A 15,583-nucleotide genomic window follows, 5' to 3' on the forward strand; every position below is an offset into this window, starting at 1 on the left:
GACGTGCTCTCTCATATACAGACAGAACTTTCTGTGCTTCAGTTTGTGCACGTTGCTTCTTGTCCTGTCACTGGTCACAACTGAAAAGAGTCTGGTTCCATCCTCTTGACACCCTCCCTTCACATATGCATTGATGAGATCTCCCCTCAGTCTTCTGTTTTACAAGCTAAATAGGCCCAGCTCCCAGACTGTCCTCATACAACAGGTGCTCCAGTCCACTAATCATTTTAGCAGCCCTCCTCTGGACTCGCTCCAGTAGTCCCATGTCCCTCTTCTACTGGGGAGCTCAGAATTGGACACAATACTCCTGGTGTGGCCTCACCAGGACTGAGTAGAGGGGGAGGATCACCTCCCTTGACCTTGTCCAGCAGGTCAGCCCCCAGCCTCTACTGGTGCTTGGGGTTATTCCTCCCGAGGTGCAGGACCCTGCACTTACTCTTGTTGAACTTCACGAGGTTCCTCTTGGCCCATCTCTCCAGCCTGTCAAGGTCCCTCTGAATGGCATCACAGTCCTCTGGGGTATCAGCCACTCCTGCCAGCTTTCTGTCATCAGCAAACTTGCTGAGAGTGCCCTCTGTTCCATCATCCAGGTCATTGATGAGTAAGTTGAATAACACTGAATCCAGTACTGACCCCTGGGGGACACCCCTAGCTACAGGCCTCCAACTAGACTCAGTGCCACTGAGCACAACACTCTGAGGCCTGCTATCCTGCCAATTATCAATCCACCTCACTATCCACTCATCTAGGCCACACTTCCTGAGCTTGCCTATGAGGATGTTACAGGAGATAGTGTCAAAAGCCTTGCTGAAGTCAAGGTAGACCACTTCGACCCGTCTCCCCTCATCCATCCAGCTAGTCATCCCATCATAGAAGGCTGTCAGATTGGTTAAGCGTGATTTCCCCTTGGTGAATCCATGCTGATTATTCCTGATCACCTTCTTATCTTCCACATGCTTGGAGATGACCTCCAGGATGAGCTACTCCATCACCTTTCCATTAAGTCCGTATTAATTTAGACTCCTAATTTTGTGTTCTGTATGGGTGACCCATTCGGTGACAAACTGGAGCTGATTGATATGGCGGTGCACTAAGGGTTAAGAGGAAGGTTACTCAGAGGCATAGAGTGGTAACCAGGCTAGAATAAGAGAAAGTGGGAACCAATAAGAAGGAGTTGTTAGGCTCGGATGGGCCTATAGAGGGCTACGCGTGATCAAAAGGAATGCACCAATCAGAAGTCTGTAACTATGTTTGCCAGCCACGTGCAGGGTGTGTAGGGGCTCAGAAAAACTATATAAGATCTGGCATTGGGACAATAAAGGGTCTCCATTTCTCGACTATCTTGGAGTCCGTGTCATCATTCCCTTCAAATGGTGACCCCGACGTGATAAGGGGTAGAGCAACACTGCACAAGCGTCCGGAGAGAACCCAGCCGAACGAATCAAGCTCGCAGCTGGACTGCAGCTTCAACCATGGGAGATCGCCTGAAGGACAGGTGAGCGGCTGGGCATTCACAATGGGAGCCAATATCTCAGCAGAAGAAGAGGCGATAGTAAAATTATTAATGCAATTATTAATAAAAAGGGGTGTAAAATATGACCCATTTAAGATAAAGCTACTATCGAAGTTTTTGCAAAAACAAGGGGTCCCCTCGACAGTCTCAGCTGTGTTCGATGTAAAGACTTGGGAACAAACGGGGGAGAAAGTGTGGGAGGCAGCATCAAGTGGGGATACTAACGCTGCTGGGCTGCGGGCCCTCACCTTGCTCCTCCCCACTGCCGGACGGCAGCGCCACAGTGGCGGGCAGGGTCCGGCACCAGCAGCAGTCCCCGGAGCAAGGCAGGAGCTCACCGGAGAGGAAGAGCCCCAGCTCGCCGGGCTGCAGAGCTGACAAGTTAAGACCACCTTCATCAAGTCCTTCCAGTATTATTCGCCGGACTTCCTAGTTGGACACACTTGCTGCTCCCTACCTTGCTGGACAGTAGCCTCGTGATAATCACGGACATGCTGTTCCATGTATGAGAGACAAAGCCACTCAGACTGAAAGTGCCTGGGCTGAAGAATATTTAGAAAACAAGAGAAGCTCACAAAAACGTTCAGCATCATGGGGCAATCAAATGGTTTTGCAAGATGTCTTTTGTATGAAAATGTGTATTTTATAACAAAGACTTTTGTGGTGTGTAGCAGATAGTGTTTAAAATACACTTTTCTGGTGACAATTCTCTCCCCCCTTTCCCCACACACACTTTTTTTTTAGTAGGGAAGTTTCTTTTTACTTGGCTGTTTTACAGCCACTGGAACCAAAGGATTGCTGAAGTATTTCAGCAGTCTCAAATTAAGTGACCTTGCTGAACAGCTTCAGCCCTAAACAAAATAAGACAAGTTAACGTGTTTGAAAATTTTAAAACTGAAGAGTATCTAAAAAGCAGTGTTAGTATGTGGTGTACTTTTTTTGTTGATATCATAAATTTGTGCTTCCAGTAAGTCCCACGTAAATAACTGTCTTATAGCTATAAACTTTACTGAGCAAGTAAGTGTAAATCACACTGGCCTGTACAAGTCCTGCATTCAGGGTGAATTGAGCCCCTCTTTAAAACATTATGCAAAAGTTCAGCAAACGAAAAATGTACCTGGAGGTATTAAAATATTAGGTCTGTTAAACTAGTAAATGAGCAGAATTTGATTTGCTATCTTTCTTCCCATTAAAATAGATAGCTGTGTGCAGATAGGACTAAAGAGCTCTGTTTTCGAGTAACAGCTCTGATTTACACTGAAGAACTTGTTGAGGGGGAGAAGGTTTTAAAATAAGTGGGTTTGTGCATCAGATTTGTGTAATATGACCAGTTGATGGTTCTTTTCTAGGTTTTGTGGATATTAATTTCTTCTGAAACAGTTGCAGAGAAAGTTGAAATCTAAGACATACTGCTTTAGATAGGTTGTTTCAAACTGGTATGACTGGATTCACAGAAGATGGGATCATTCAGGTGAAGGAAGTCTGTGATTCTGTTGATTGCTGTGGCAGCACTACTTTAATGTGAATCCACACTAAAGACTCAGAATTAAGTAAATACAACAGCTCTTGTTCTAAGACCAGCTTTTACATGTATGCACACAAAAATTAGCCTTAATTTCACGTGCTGTCTTCTGCCATAGCAGAGCTGCAAGGTAAAGTATTTAAATCAATTTTAAAATAACTTTGAGAGTGTGTAGAACTTTTTTTAAAAAACCTCTTATGTATAGAGTTGAAATATTTGGCTTTATGGGGGGTTAATCTGTGCATTGTTCAAGCACAGTCTTAATGAAAGAGTTCAAGTTCTTTTAGCACACTTTAAAACCTAACTATGCATAGACCTAGTCAGTTCCTTGATTAACTACTTTGTAGCTTAAAAAAAAAAAAAAACAACCTTAATGTGGTTCAGCTGTCCTTTCCTTGCTTGATGCCGTAGTCCTGTAGCAACAAATTTAAGTACTTGAGAAAGTAAAAGATAATGATTATTTTGTTTATCGCGTTTGTTGCAATTGTAATAGTTACACCATGCCTGTTGCAATGTTTGCAAAAAATGATTAATTGTTCGTTGCACACAATTTGGCTTGTAGAAACAAAAAAAGGGGGAATTATGGGTAACCCGTTCGGTGACAAACTGGAGCTGATTGATACGGCGGTGCACTAAGGGTTAAGAGGAAGGTTACTTAGAGGCATAGAGTGGTAACCAGGCTAGAATAAGAGAAAGTGGGAACCAATAAGAAGGAGTTGTTAAGCTCAGACGGGCCTATAGAGGGCTACGCGTGATCAGAAGGAATGCACCAATCAGAAGTCTGTAACTATGTTTGCCAGCCATGTGCAGCGCGTGTAGGGGCTCAGAAAAACTATATAAGATCTGGCATTGGGACAATAAAGGGTCTCCATTTCTCGACTATCTTGGAGTCCGTGTCGTCATTCCCTTCAGTTCTGAATAACATCTTAGTTGCTTAGAAGGCATGGTGTGAATGTTCTCCCATATGTAGAATCAGAGAGTCATAGAATATACCAAGTTGGAAGGGACCCATAAGTATCAAGTCCAACTCCAACCTGGTCTGCTGGGGACTGATGGGGTCCACCTATCAGAGAAGCAGAATAGCGTCTTCAGTCATAGAATTGCCAAGCTAGTGAGGAGGGCTTTAAACTAGTGTTGCCAGGGGAGGGGAACTTCAGTCAGTCCCGCTCCTCCCACTTTGACACCAGTGTCAGTGATAGGTACTCAGAGCCTGGAGAAGGATCAGCAGGAAAGCACCTGAAGAGCAGCACAAAGGAAGTCCAGCCACACCAGCCAGTAACTCAGTTTCATCAGGGGCCCAACTTAAGTGTCTCTATGCTGACTCATGTAGCATGGGAAATAAACAAGAGGAGTTAGAGATGTATGCACACCTGCAGGGCTATGACCTCATTGGCATTACGGAGATGTGGTGGGATGGCTCCCATGACTGGAGTGTTGGAATAGAAGGATGTAGGCACGGTGGGATAAAGCCCTGGAGGGAAAGGGGCCCAAGAAAGCTGGTTAATATTCAAGGACCATCTCCTCCAAGCTCAGGAGTGATAAATCCCAACAAAGAGGAAGTCAGACAAAAAATCCAGGAGACCTGCATGGATGAAAAAGGAGCTCCTGGCCAAACTCAGACAGAGAAAGGAGACCTACAGACAGTGGAAGCAAGGATAGAGAGCCTGAGAAGAATACAGAGAAATTTGCTGAGCAGCCAGGGATCAGGTTGGAAAGCTGAAGCCTAATCGAATTAAATTTGTCCAGGGACATCAAGGCAACAAGAAAGGCCTCAATAGGTACATCAGTGATGAAAGGAAGACTGGGGCAATTGTGGTCCCTTTCCAGAAGGAAATGGGAGACCTAGTTACCTGGGATATGGAGAAGGTTCAGTTACTCTACAACTATTTTGCCTCAGTCTTCACCAGCAAGAGCTTCAGACATGTAAACCAAGCACCAGAAGGCAAAAGCAGAGACTGGGGGAATGAAGAACAGCCCACTGTAGGAGAAGGTCAGCTATGAAAACATCTAAGGAACCTGGAGATGCAAAAGTCCATGGGACCTAATTAGATGCATCCATGGGTCCTGAGGGAACTCTTGGGTGAGGTTGCTAAGCCACTGTCCATCATATTTGAGCAGTTGTGGCAGTTCAGGTAGAGGGGAAACATCAAGCTCATTTTTAAAAAGGGAAAAAATGAAGGCTTAGGGAACTACAGGCCAGTGGATCTCACCTCTGTGCCCAGCAAGATCATGGAGTAGGTCCTCCTGGAAACTGTACTAAGGCACATGGAAAATAGAGAAGTGATTGCTGACAGCCAGCAAGGCTTTATTAAGAATGAATTGTGCCTGACAAATCTGATGGCCTTCTACAATGTGGTTACAGCATTGCTGGGTAGGGGAAGAGCAACTGACATCATCAGCCTGGACTTGTGCAAAGCTTTTGACACTGCCCTGCATATCCTTGTCTCTAAATTGGAAAGATGTGAAGTATGGACACCTCAGTGGGTCAGGAACTGGCTGGATGGTTGCACTCAAAGAGTTGCAGCCAATGGCTCAATGTCCAAATGGAGATCAGTAACAAGTGGAATTCCTCATGGGTTGGTACTGGGACAGGTGCTGTTTAACATCTTTGTCGGTGACATGGACAGTGGGATGGAGTGCACCCTCAACAAATTTACCAATAACACCAAGCTGAGTGGTTTGTTTGACATGGTGGAGGGAAGGGGCGCCATCCAGAGGGACACAGACAAGCTTGAGAAGTGGGCCTGTGTGAACCTCATGAAGTTCAATAAGGCCAAATGCAAGGTCCTGCACCTGGGCTGGGGCAATCCCAAGCACAAATACAGGCTGGGCAAAGGATGAATTGAGAGCAGCTCTGAGAAGGACCTGGGGGTGTTGGTTGATGAGAAGCTCAACATGAGCCAACAATGTGCACCTGCAGCCCAGAAAGACAACTGTATCGTGGGCTGAATCAAAGCAAGCATGGTCAACAGGTTAAGGGAGGTGATTCTCCCGCTCTGTTCTGTTCTCGTGAGACACCACCTGGAGTGATGCATTCATCTCTGAGCCTCCAGGACAAGAAGGACATGGACTTAGTAGAGTGAGTGGAGCAGAGGGCCAAGAGGATGATCAGAGTGCTGGAACACCTCTTCTATGAAGAGAGGCTGATGGAGTTGGGGTTGTTCAGCCTGGAGAAAAGAAGGTTCTGGGGAGACCTTATAGCAGTCTTCCAGTACCTAAAGGGGTTCTATAGGAAAGCTGGAGAGGGACATTTTAACAGGGAGTGTAGTGACAGGACAAGGAGTAATGGATTTAAACTAAAAGAGGACAGGTTTAGATTCTTTTTGACTAAAGTATAATTTATTTATCTTTAAGCTATGCTTTACATTTAAATTTATTGCTTTTTATAATATGAAGGGTTTTTAAATATATATCTGAACAGAAGCATCATAATGTGTCACAGACACAGAAATTTGGAAATTGAGAGGACCATCTGGATAGGATCAAAGCGATCTAGCTTCCAGATCAGATCTAAGCAAGCAATGAAATCTAGTCAAAAATGTCTAATGAGTTCTCTTTCCTTTTGTAGTTGGAAAATGCTAATATTGAAATCTCAGAAATAATTCCTCAGAACGAGAAATGTCATGCAGTATGTTGGAATTCTCTGATGCAATGATGTCACTGCTGGCTGGATTATTCTTGGCAGACACTATTTACTTTGTGCAAATCGGAGCATTCAAAACTTCTGGTGTACTGCATCCACCTCTCTGATTTATTCTTCTAGCTCATGTTCTTTTCTTCAGGCACAAGCTTGGTATATCATTCAAAATGAAACAGAAATCTACATTTAAAAGGACCATAGTTTATAGTAATATAGAAAGAAAAAGAGGAAAAGAACATATAACAAAAATCTGTTTTGTTTCTGAGTCTTTCCAAAATACTTGTGACAAGAAATATATCAGTCAGAGCAATTTCTTTTGATGATGTCTGGAAGATGCAGAATACTATGATGCCATGGCTCTTTCTGTATGAAATAAACCAAGAAGTGGTCCAAGAAAGACCACCTGCCACAGATACATTTCCAGCTCCAAGCATGATAAATCCTCAGTGTTGGGGTGAGATGTGCAAATGAAACAACTTCTTTTGCATGCTGGTTCCTCTGCTAAAGAAATGCAAGTACTCATGCAGAAACCATGGCATTCTCTGAGTTAGCTGGTGATCTAGCATAACGAACCATGTTTATATAGATACAGTCTTTATAACTTCAATTCCAGCATAAGAACATGCTTGAATTTTCCTTCTTTTCCACCAAAGCTGTTTCTGCACAAAATGAATGATGCTTATGCTGTCATTCCTTTTTCTTTCAGTATGATTCATCTGAGCAGGATACATAGGATTTATCTATAGTTATGTCTCCATTAACATAATCTCAGTCAAATGAGTAGCCTTAAGTCTTGCATCAAAATTAGTAACACACACTTCCTACAGATATAACTGCATGCTGATCATTAAAATTATATGTACGTGAATAAAAGTATCCTGTTACAAAGCAAAGAGATTGTTTTTATATGACCTTCATGAGTGATAGTATGTCTGTATGGAAAATGCTTTGATATCAAAATAAATAAAAATCCAAAATCCTCCGTATGGACTAAGGTTTCCGCTGGTGGAATATAGAAAAGTGCAGGGAAAAGTTGGGGAATGGAGATCCAGAGCTGAGAATGTTAAGTGAAATGTGAAAATTAAAGCAAGCTTTGAGCCAGTAATGAAAGGTTAACCTCAGAAATATAATTACCAAACACTCAAGTAGTACAGAGTAATGATGCCTGCAAATTGAACTATAAAGGCAGAAGAGGAGAAGGTGAGTCTTGGTGGTTTGTTGGATAAAGGTATCTTTTTAATTTCTTTTCCTGAATTCTGTATCCACATAAAAGAACAAAATGATCTTTTTCTCTGTAACCTTCCAAGGTTAAAGTTGCCAGCTTTCCAGGGTTTCTGGTAAGACTGATGTTTGTAACCTTCTTACTAAGCAGAGTGAGTAGTTAGTTCCAAGAGGCCAAGATAGATACAATGGCTACAATAGACTATGTGGTGAAGCACAATGGTGAAGCTTTCTTATTTCAGTGCCAAAGCTCTGACTGAATTTATCTAAATGTTCAGCAACTGTCATGAACAGTGGTTCTACATTTAATTGATTATTAAATATGTAACTGTAAATTCAAAGCCTAAATACAATTGCTGAATTGAAATAAAGAGGAAATTTAATTTTACATTAAGGAACAAGTTGAATGCAGTTTTGACTGTGGAGTTGCCTTCAATTTATTTATAATTCAGTAAGTGCAGAAGAACTATTTAAATAGTTTTTGATTGTCAACTTTTATATATAAGCTTTGATATCAAAGGAAGTCTGAGTTTTCCTATAACAAGAAAGGCAGGAAATACAGTTGGAACAGTAAGCAAGCCTCAGTGGAATCAAAGCATTAAGCATTCTCTGTCTCTTCAATTACTGCTAATAGTTTGAGCTACTGCAGTAACAGAACAGATCACATCATGACTTACTTTGCAAGGTACTTCCAGTACATTACCACATTAACAAACTTGTGCACACAAAAAACAAAGGATGGGTCTCAGAAAATATGACACTAGCAATAAGATTGCTTTATGATATTTGCAATAAATGATGACAAATTCCAAAATATAAGAGAATTTCTTTAAAAACATTAAACACATTAATTGTTGTGTTAATAAATAATAAAATGAATCATTTTTGAGGGCTGGTACCCTGCTTTATGTGTCTGACTCCAAATTTGTAAAAAAAAAAAAGCATTATTTCGTAGAATCTTAGAATCACGGAATCACAGAATCATAGAATGGTTCAGGTTAGAAGAGACCTTAAAGATCAACTAGTTCCAATCCCCCTGCCATGGGCAGGGATGCCACTCACTCGATCAGGCTGACCAAGGCCCTATTCAACCTGGCCTTGAACACCTCCAGGAATGGGGCATCCACAACCTCTCTGGGCAACCTGTTCCAGTGCCTCACCATCTTCTGAGCGAATAATTTCCTCCTAATATTTAATCTAATTTTCTTTTAGTTTAAGACCATTCCCCTTGTCCTATCATTATCTACTTGAGTAAAGAGTCCCTCTCCATTCTTTTTAAAAGCTCCCTTTAAGTACTGAAAGGCTGCAATGAAGTCACCCCAGAGCTTTCTCTTCTCCAGGCTGAACATCCCCAGCTCTCCCAGCCTTTCTTCATAGGTGCTCCAGCCCTCTGATCATCTTTGTGGCTCCCCTCTGGACTTACTCCAACAGGTCCACATCCTTCTTGTCCTGGGGGCCCCAAACCTGAATGCAGTACTCCAGGTGGGACCTCACAAGGGCAGAGCAAAGGGGAACAATCAGCTTTCTTGACCTGCTGGTTACTCCTCTGTTGATGCAGACCAGGATGCAGTTGGCCTTATGGGCTGTAAGCACACACTGCTGGCTCATGTCGAGCCTTTTATCCACTAGAACCCCCAAGTCAGTCTTGGCAGGGCTGCTCTCGATGCGTTCTTCTCCCAGTCTGTACTCCTGTCCAGGATTGTCCTGGACCAAGTGCAGAAACTCGCATTTGGACTTGTTGAATCTCATTAGGTTCACATGATCCCACTTCTCCAGCCTGTCCAGGTCCCTTTGAATGGCATCTCTTCTTTCTTTGGTATCAACTGCACCACTCAGTTTGGTTTCACCTGCAAATTTGCTGAGGGTACACTCAATCCCATCATCTATGTCACTGATGAAGATACTGAAAAGCACTGGTCCCAAGACAGACCCCTGAGGGACTCCACTTTTCACCAGCCTCCATCTGGACACAGAACGTTTGACCACTACTCTCTTGGTGCAGCCATCAAGCCAATTCCTTATCCACTGGATGGTCCACCCTTCAAATCCATATCTTTCCAGTTTAGAGATTAGGATGTCATGTGGGACCATGTCAAAAGCCTTACAGAAGTCCAAGGAGATGACATCTGTCAATCTTCGTTTGTCAACTGAATGAGCCATTCCCTCAAAGAAGGCCACCAGATTGGTCAGGATTTGCCCTTGGTGAAACCGTGCTGGCTGCCTTGGATCACCTCCATGTCTTGCATGTACCTTAACATTGCCTCCAGGAGGATCCATTACATGATCTTCCCAGGTACAGAGGTGAGGCTCACTGCTCTGTAGTTCCCCAGGTCTTCCTTTCTACCCTTTTTTAAAGTGGGAGTGATGTTTCCTTTTTTTCCAGTCACCAGTGACTTCACCTGCCTGCCATGATTTTTCAAATATGGTGGAGAGTGGCTTGGCAACTACATCAGCCAATTCCCTCAGGACCCTGGGATGCATGTCATCAGGTCCCATAGACTTGTAGTTGTTAAGTTGTGTTAGAAAATCCCAAACTTGCTTTTTACTGTGGGAGGGACTCTGCTGCTCCAGCCCCACCTAGAGGTTTGGGGACATGAGAGATGTGAGAAACCTAACCGCCAGTAAAGACCAAGGCAAAGTAGTTGTTAAGTACCTCTGCCTTCTCCATGTCTGTTGTTACCAGTTCTCCATCTTCATTTTTCAGAGATGGCAAGCTCTCCTTAGTCTTTCTTCTGTGGCCAATGTACCTACAGACCCCCTTCTTGTCATTCTTTGCATCCCTTGCCAAATTTAGCTCTGTCAGTGCCTTGGCTTTCCTGATCCCATCCCTGCACATCTGGACAGCATTTTGTACTCCTCCCAGGACACATGACCCTGCTTCCACTGTCTGTACATTTCCTTCTTTTGCCTAAGTTTGACCAGCAGTTCCTTTTTAAGCCATGCTGGTTTCCTACCTTCCCTGCTTGATTTGTTACATATGGGAATAGAGAGCTCCTCTGCTCTAAGAAAAATATCCTTAAAGAGTTGCCAGTTCTGATCAGATCCTCTGTCCCTAAGGACAGTATGCCGTGGGATCTCATCCACTAATTCTTTGAACAGCTGGAAGTTCACTTTGCGAAATTTCAGGGTCTTGACTATGCTCTTAGCCAGGCCCATATACCTCAAGATCACAAACTCAACCAGGGTGTGGTCACTGCAATCCAGGCTTCTTCCAGTCTTAACCTCTTTAATGAGCTCTTCTGCACTGGTGAACACCAGGTCACCTACAGAGTAAACCCAGACTTCATATGACATCAAATGAACTGTTCTCATTTCTACATCTTCATAAACTTAATTGAAGCCAAAATAAAAGAAACTTTATATGGATTCATATATGACATTTTGGGGGATTATTCAGTTATGGAATAAAAAGTGCCAGTCTAGGTTTAACCTGCATTTTAACATGCTCAGCATACCTAATGCATTTTTTTTGTTGAATTTAAGATCCATATTATGGAAGTAGGAATGAAAGAGTTCAGTTTTATATTATTTTAAGGTGTGCTGGTTTTCTTTATAGGGTATTCACATAATTCAAGCACTATGGATCTAAGAAAGTTATGCCTAAGCTTGTAGGCTTTGCTTTTTGAAAATAATGTGATTGTTGTGATGCTTTAGACAAAATGTAATCCTTGTTACAAAAAGTAGTTTATAAATTATAGCAGTTAAGTAATTGCTTTCAAAATCTTCATCCCAAAATTTCAGCACAGGTTATATTTTAGTAAAACCTCACAACACCCAAGAGTAAGTAGCTACTACAAAATCTATTCCAACATCAGTTTAAATGGAGAAAAGTTTTTTTGTCCATTATATTAGACATTCTTGTATTTGGCCATATGTTAAATGGGTTAAGTTAGCTTCTTTTAGTTTATCAGTAAAGAAGATATACGAGAAGTAAACACAACATTGGTTTTGTTATTGTCCTATACAGTAACATGTACAACATTGACAATTTCCAAAAAGACAGTTGTGTCATTTGGAAAAGACAGAATTCCTCTAACATTATAAAAATATGTAATGAGATCAGGCTAAGTAATTCAGTAAAGTTCCAAAGCCAGAAATTACCTACTTCTACAGTAAGAAATATCAGGAGATCCAATTACTGCACTGTAAGAAAAGCTTTTTTTTTCACCTCTGGGATACACTGAAGAGATCCTCCCAGCTAGAACTCAGCTGAGGAAGGGTAAGCAAGCTCTTCCTGTGAAACTGTTGGATCTCTAGTGGTTTGACAGTCAATACTGTCAGTGTTGTCAGTATACCAATATTTCTTATTTTATGTCTACCTTTTCATAGATTGATTCCATATTATTGGTATGTGCTCACAGATGGAGCAATAATTTCAAGATCTTTTCTGTTTTTGTGAAAATGTCTGGTTTGATTAGTTGTTACTTCATTCACTCAAAAAGGAAGAATGCAAATGTCATATTTTGTTGAGGAACTCAATGACTGTTTTTTAGCTTCATTTCTTCCTACAACTATGCTCCCTGTTGAATGATCATGTGATGCTGCTTCCTGTGATCATGTGATCATGTGATGCTGCTTCCTAAACTGCTTCCTGTGATCACGTGATGCTGCTTCCTAAACTATGCATATCCCTAATTATGCAAAATGGTAAGCTTTTTGAGAGAGAAGCTGAAGAGAGTAGATTTTGAGAGCCTGAAGCTAACTGAAAGATCTGGATTCAATAGCTTAGGCTAAGGTATCTAAGCTATCAAATGTTCCTTTGACCTGCCAACTTCTGCCATCTTTTTTTTGTGTCTGATGCTTATTTTTTTCTTGTGTTTACCCTACAGGGCTCTATGAAAACTATCCAACCAATGCAGAACCAGAATGCTGTGATGTCAGATGGGGACTATTATCAGATCATCAATCCAAAGGGACTATAAAAACAAGTGGCTCAACAATATGTCACAGGACATCGCTCACAGTTTCATCAGCATCAAGACTGTGTAACAGCAGACTTAAACTGTGTGTTCTTGTATTAATTCTCTTACATACAGTACTTACAGTCTCAGCAGCACAGAACTCAACGGGACTGGGCTTTGGAGGCATAGCAACTTTGGAAGATAATTCAACCAATGAGGAATAAAAACAACAAAAAAATGGATTCATCTTATATCATAGAAATACAAGAGGCCCTATTGACTACAGTCAGAAATAGCAATGACTGAGTGCTTTACCTTCAGATCTCTTCTTGAATGACCATTTGGGTAAAAAGAAAAGAATGGGCCACTACCCAAACAACAAGGACACAAGAACACAGCTTTTTATTGACTAAAAGGCTGTATGGTGACTTAAATTTCTCACACCATTTTATACACTGTGTTTTAATGTTTGGAGTTTCTTTTTTGTTTGTTTTTTGCACTTGTTAATACAGGATTTTATTTTTGGGACGGTTTCTCAAAGCTAAATTAAGTCTTTTCTCTGTCGATATATTTCTAGTCATTGTGTGTGTTCATCTGATAGTTCTGTCTTTTATGTCCTGTCAGTTTCTATTAGAGGAATGACTGCTATGATTCCATGACATAGCAACAAAATGATAATAATAATAATAAAATTAAATTTAAAAAAAAAAAAAAAAAGAAAAAAAAAACAAAAAGAACAACGAAATAAAATAAAAATTTTAAAAAATGAAAAAAAAGACAAAAAGACAAAAAAAATCAAACAAACAAATTTAACTGTCCTCTTACCCATGGGAACCATTCATCTCCTTTCCCTTCCCCATCTCCTCTTACAGAACATACACTTGCTTCTGTTTGTGTAATCACAATGAATGGGTACACAATTCCAGTGTGCCTCTGCCACTGTTGCACAAACCAGTTGACTGAGCAAACCCAAAAGGAGCATGAAGGGGGTTCCTTTTAGCTGAACAAATAAGTGCTCTCCTTACAAGGTGAGATCGGACAGTTAAAAATGTAAAAAAATATATAACAAACTGTTGCTCCAATACCCATTTTGAAGAAGTCCAGTCCTTTCTCACTGGTCAGTTGAACAGGAGCAGCCTCTTTTAGACATGCTATGTAAAACCAGTTAAGCTCAGCAAGTTGAGTAGTTGGGAAGCCTTCATATTGGAGGTGAAGGATTGGCATTCATTGTGAATTACGTTTTGAGTTTTCCTGCTGTCACATAACCAGCAGTTTTCCATAAGGAATGGGAGCAAAGAGCTTCCAAAATCCAAATATTTTTGTCTCAACAAAATTACACTAGAAGCATTTTGGCATCTACAACACATAGTATTTTTGGTTTTAATTCCATTGTTTTTCTAAAATCTACATGTTGTTGAAAGTTACTCTAGTTATCAAGGGTGCACAAGAATGTGTTAGCACAGATAAATAAACTATTTTGTTTATATATGTAGGACAACCATTTTCATAAATGTGCAATAAAACCATAAAGATATACTAGGATATGAATAGTCAAGAGAAAAGATTGTAATCTTCTGCTTTTTCATTGTTTGGAGTGGCTTTTAATTTGTTTATTTTTATTTTTTTGGGAACATTTCACCTGCTGAGTGTATGAGAGTTTGCTTTTTAAAAAGGCTTTTTAGAGTTTACAGTAGAATCAATGGAAGGAAAAGTTAATAAGGGCTGTTTTTAAAAACTTTACATTCCTTCCTATTCTCTAACTACACTTAGGAAGTGCACTTTAGAGATGTTTGCTGTGTAGCTGGGAGATGAAGGAAAATTATAGGAAATGTTCTCTTAGGAAATAAAATATAGTTATCTACTTTCTAGCTATGAAATACCCCTTGATAAATATTAATGTTGTAAGAACATTTAATCACTGGTGCATAATATGTGTTTTTGTATACACTTTATGGTCTGTTAAATTCTGGAGAAAAAAAAAAAAAAAGGGAGAAGATAACCATGCTGCTTAAGCGGTTCAAGATGCACACGTTAAACTGCAAAAGCTCAAATATTTTCAAAAGTATTTGTTCTGATAGTGTTTTATTATAACCCGGACTGAGGAACCTAAAAAGATCTGTGCAAATACAACAACAAAAAGCACCAGCTAATGCAAAATTCTTCAGCACTGGTTTGTTTCTATAATTTCTCCTCTTCCTTCCTTCCATATGGTATATTTTGTTCAATAAAAGATGGTGCTTTTCAGTTATTCTATTTTCTGTTAGAGACACATATATTAATTATATTGAATTGATGCAAAAAGTGGGAAAAATGCAGAAATGTAAACGAAAAAGCCTTAACTAATGGTAGAATATAGACTTTTGAAAGGATAGAGATATTATTGAAAAGTGATGGAGCAATAACTGGGCAGTGCTCTGGTACTGTAAACAGCTGAGTCACATTACTGAGAAAGCTCTTACTAGGTGAGCTCTTGTTCAACTGACCTCTTAATTCAAGTGTACATGGTCAGTAAACAGTTTGTTATAACCTTTATCTACCTCTGCTGTGCAAAGGCCATCCAACATCCATTTCTGTGATGTTCCTCATAGATTTTTGTTCACAAGATTAATCATTATCATCTGTTCTTATACTGTACCAATACACTAGCAAGTCGGATTCATCCCAAGTGAATTGGCACATGGAGAAGAGTTATTATTTCTGTTTTGCCTCATGGTGAATTAATGTAGAGAGCTATTTTTAGGGCATTTGCTTTCCTCTCTCCTGCTCTTCTTCATCCTTCATCCTAA

General features: G+C 40.7%; 1 protein-coding gene across 1 annotated transcript in view; it reads left to right on the forward strand.

The window, feature by feature from the left end:
* NALF1 (NALCN channel auxiliary factor 1) overlaps positions 1 to 15,041 on the forward strand; it is a 523,611-nt gene extending 508,570 nt beyond the window's left edge. Inside the window, exon 3 of the mRNA XM_066990531.1 lies at positions 12,726 to 15,041. Within this exon, the coding sequence (XP_066846632.1) occupies positions 12,726 to 13,021 (296 nt within the window). The 3' untranslated portion in view covers positions 13,022 to 15,041. The remainder of the gene's footprint in view (positions 1 to 12,725) is intronic.
* The last annotated feature ends 542 nt before the right edge of the window (positions 15,042 to 15,583 follow it).

This window comes from Anser cygnoides, chromosome 1, assembly GCF_040182565.1.
Source record: "Anser cygnoides isolate HZ-2024a breed goose chromosome 1, Taihu_goose_T2T_genome, whole genome shotgun sequence".
Taxonomy (NCBI): Eukaryota; Metazoa; Chordata; class Aves; order Anseriformes; family Anatidae; genus Anser; species Anser cygnoides.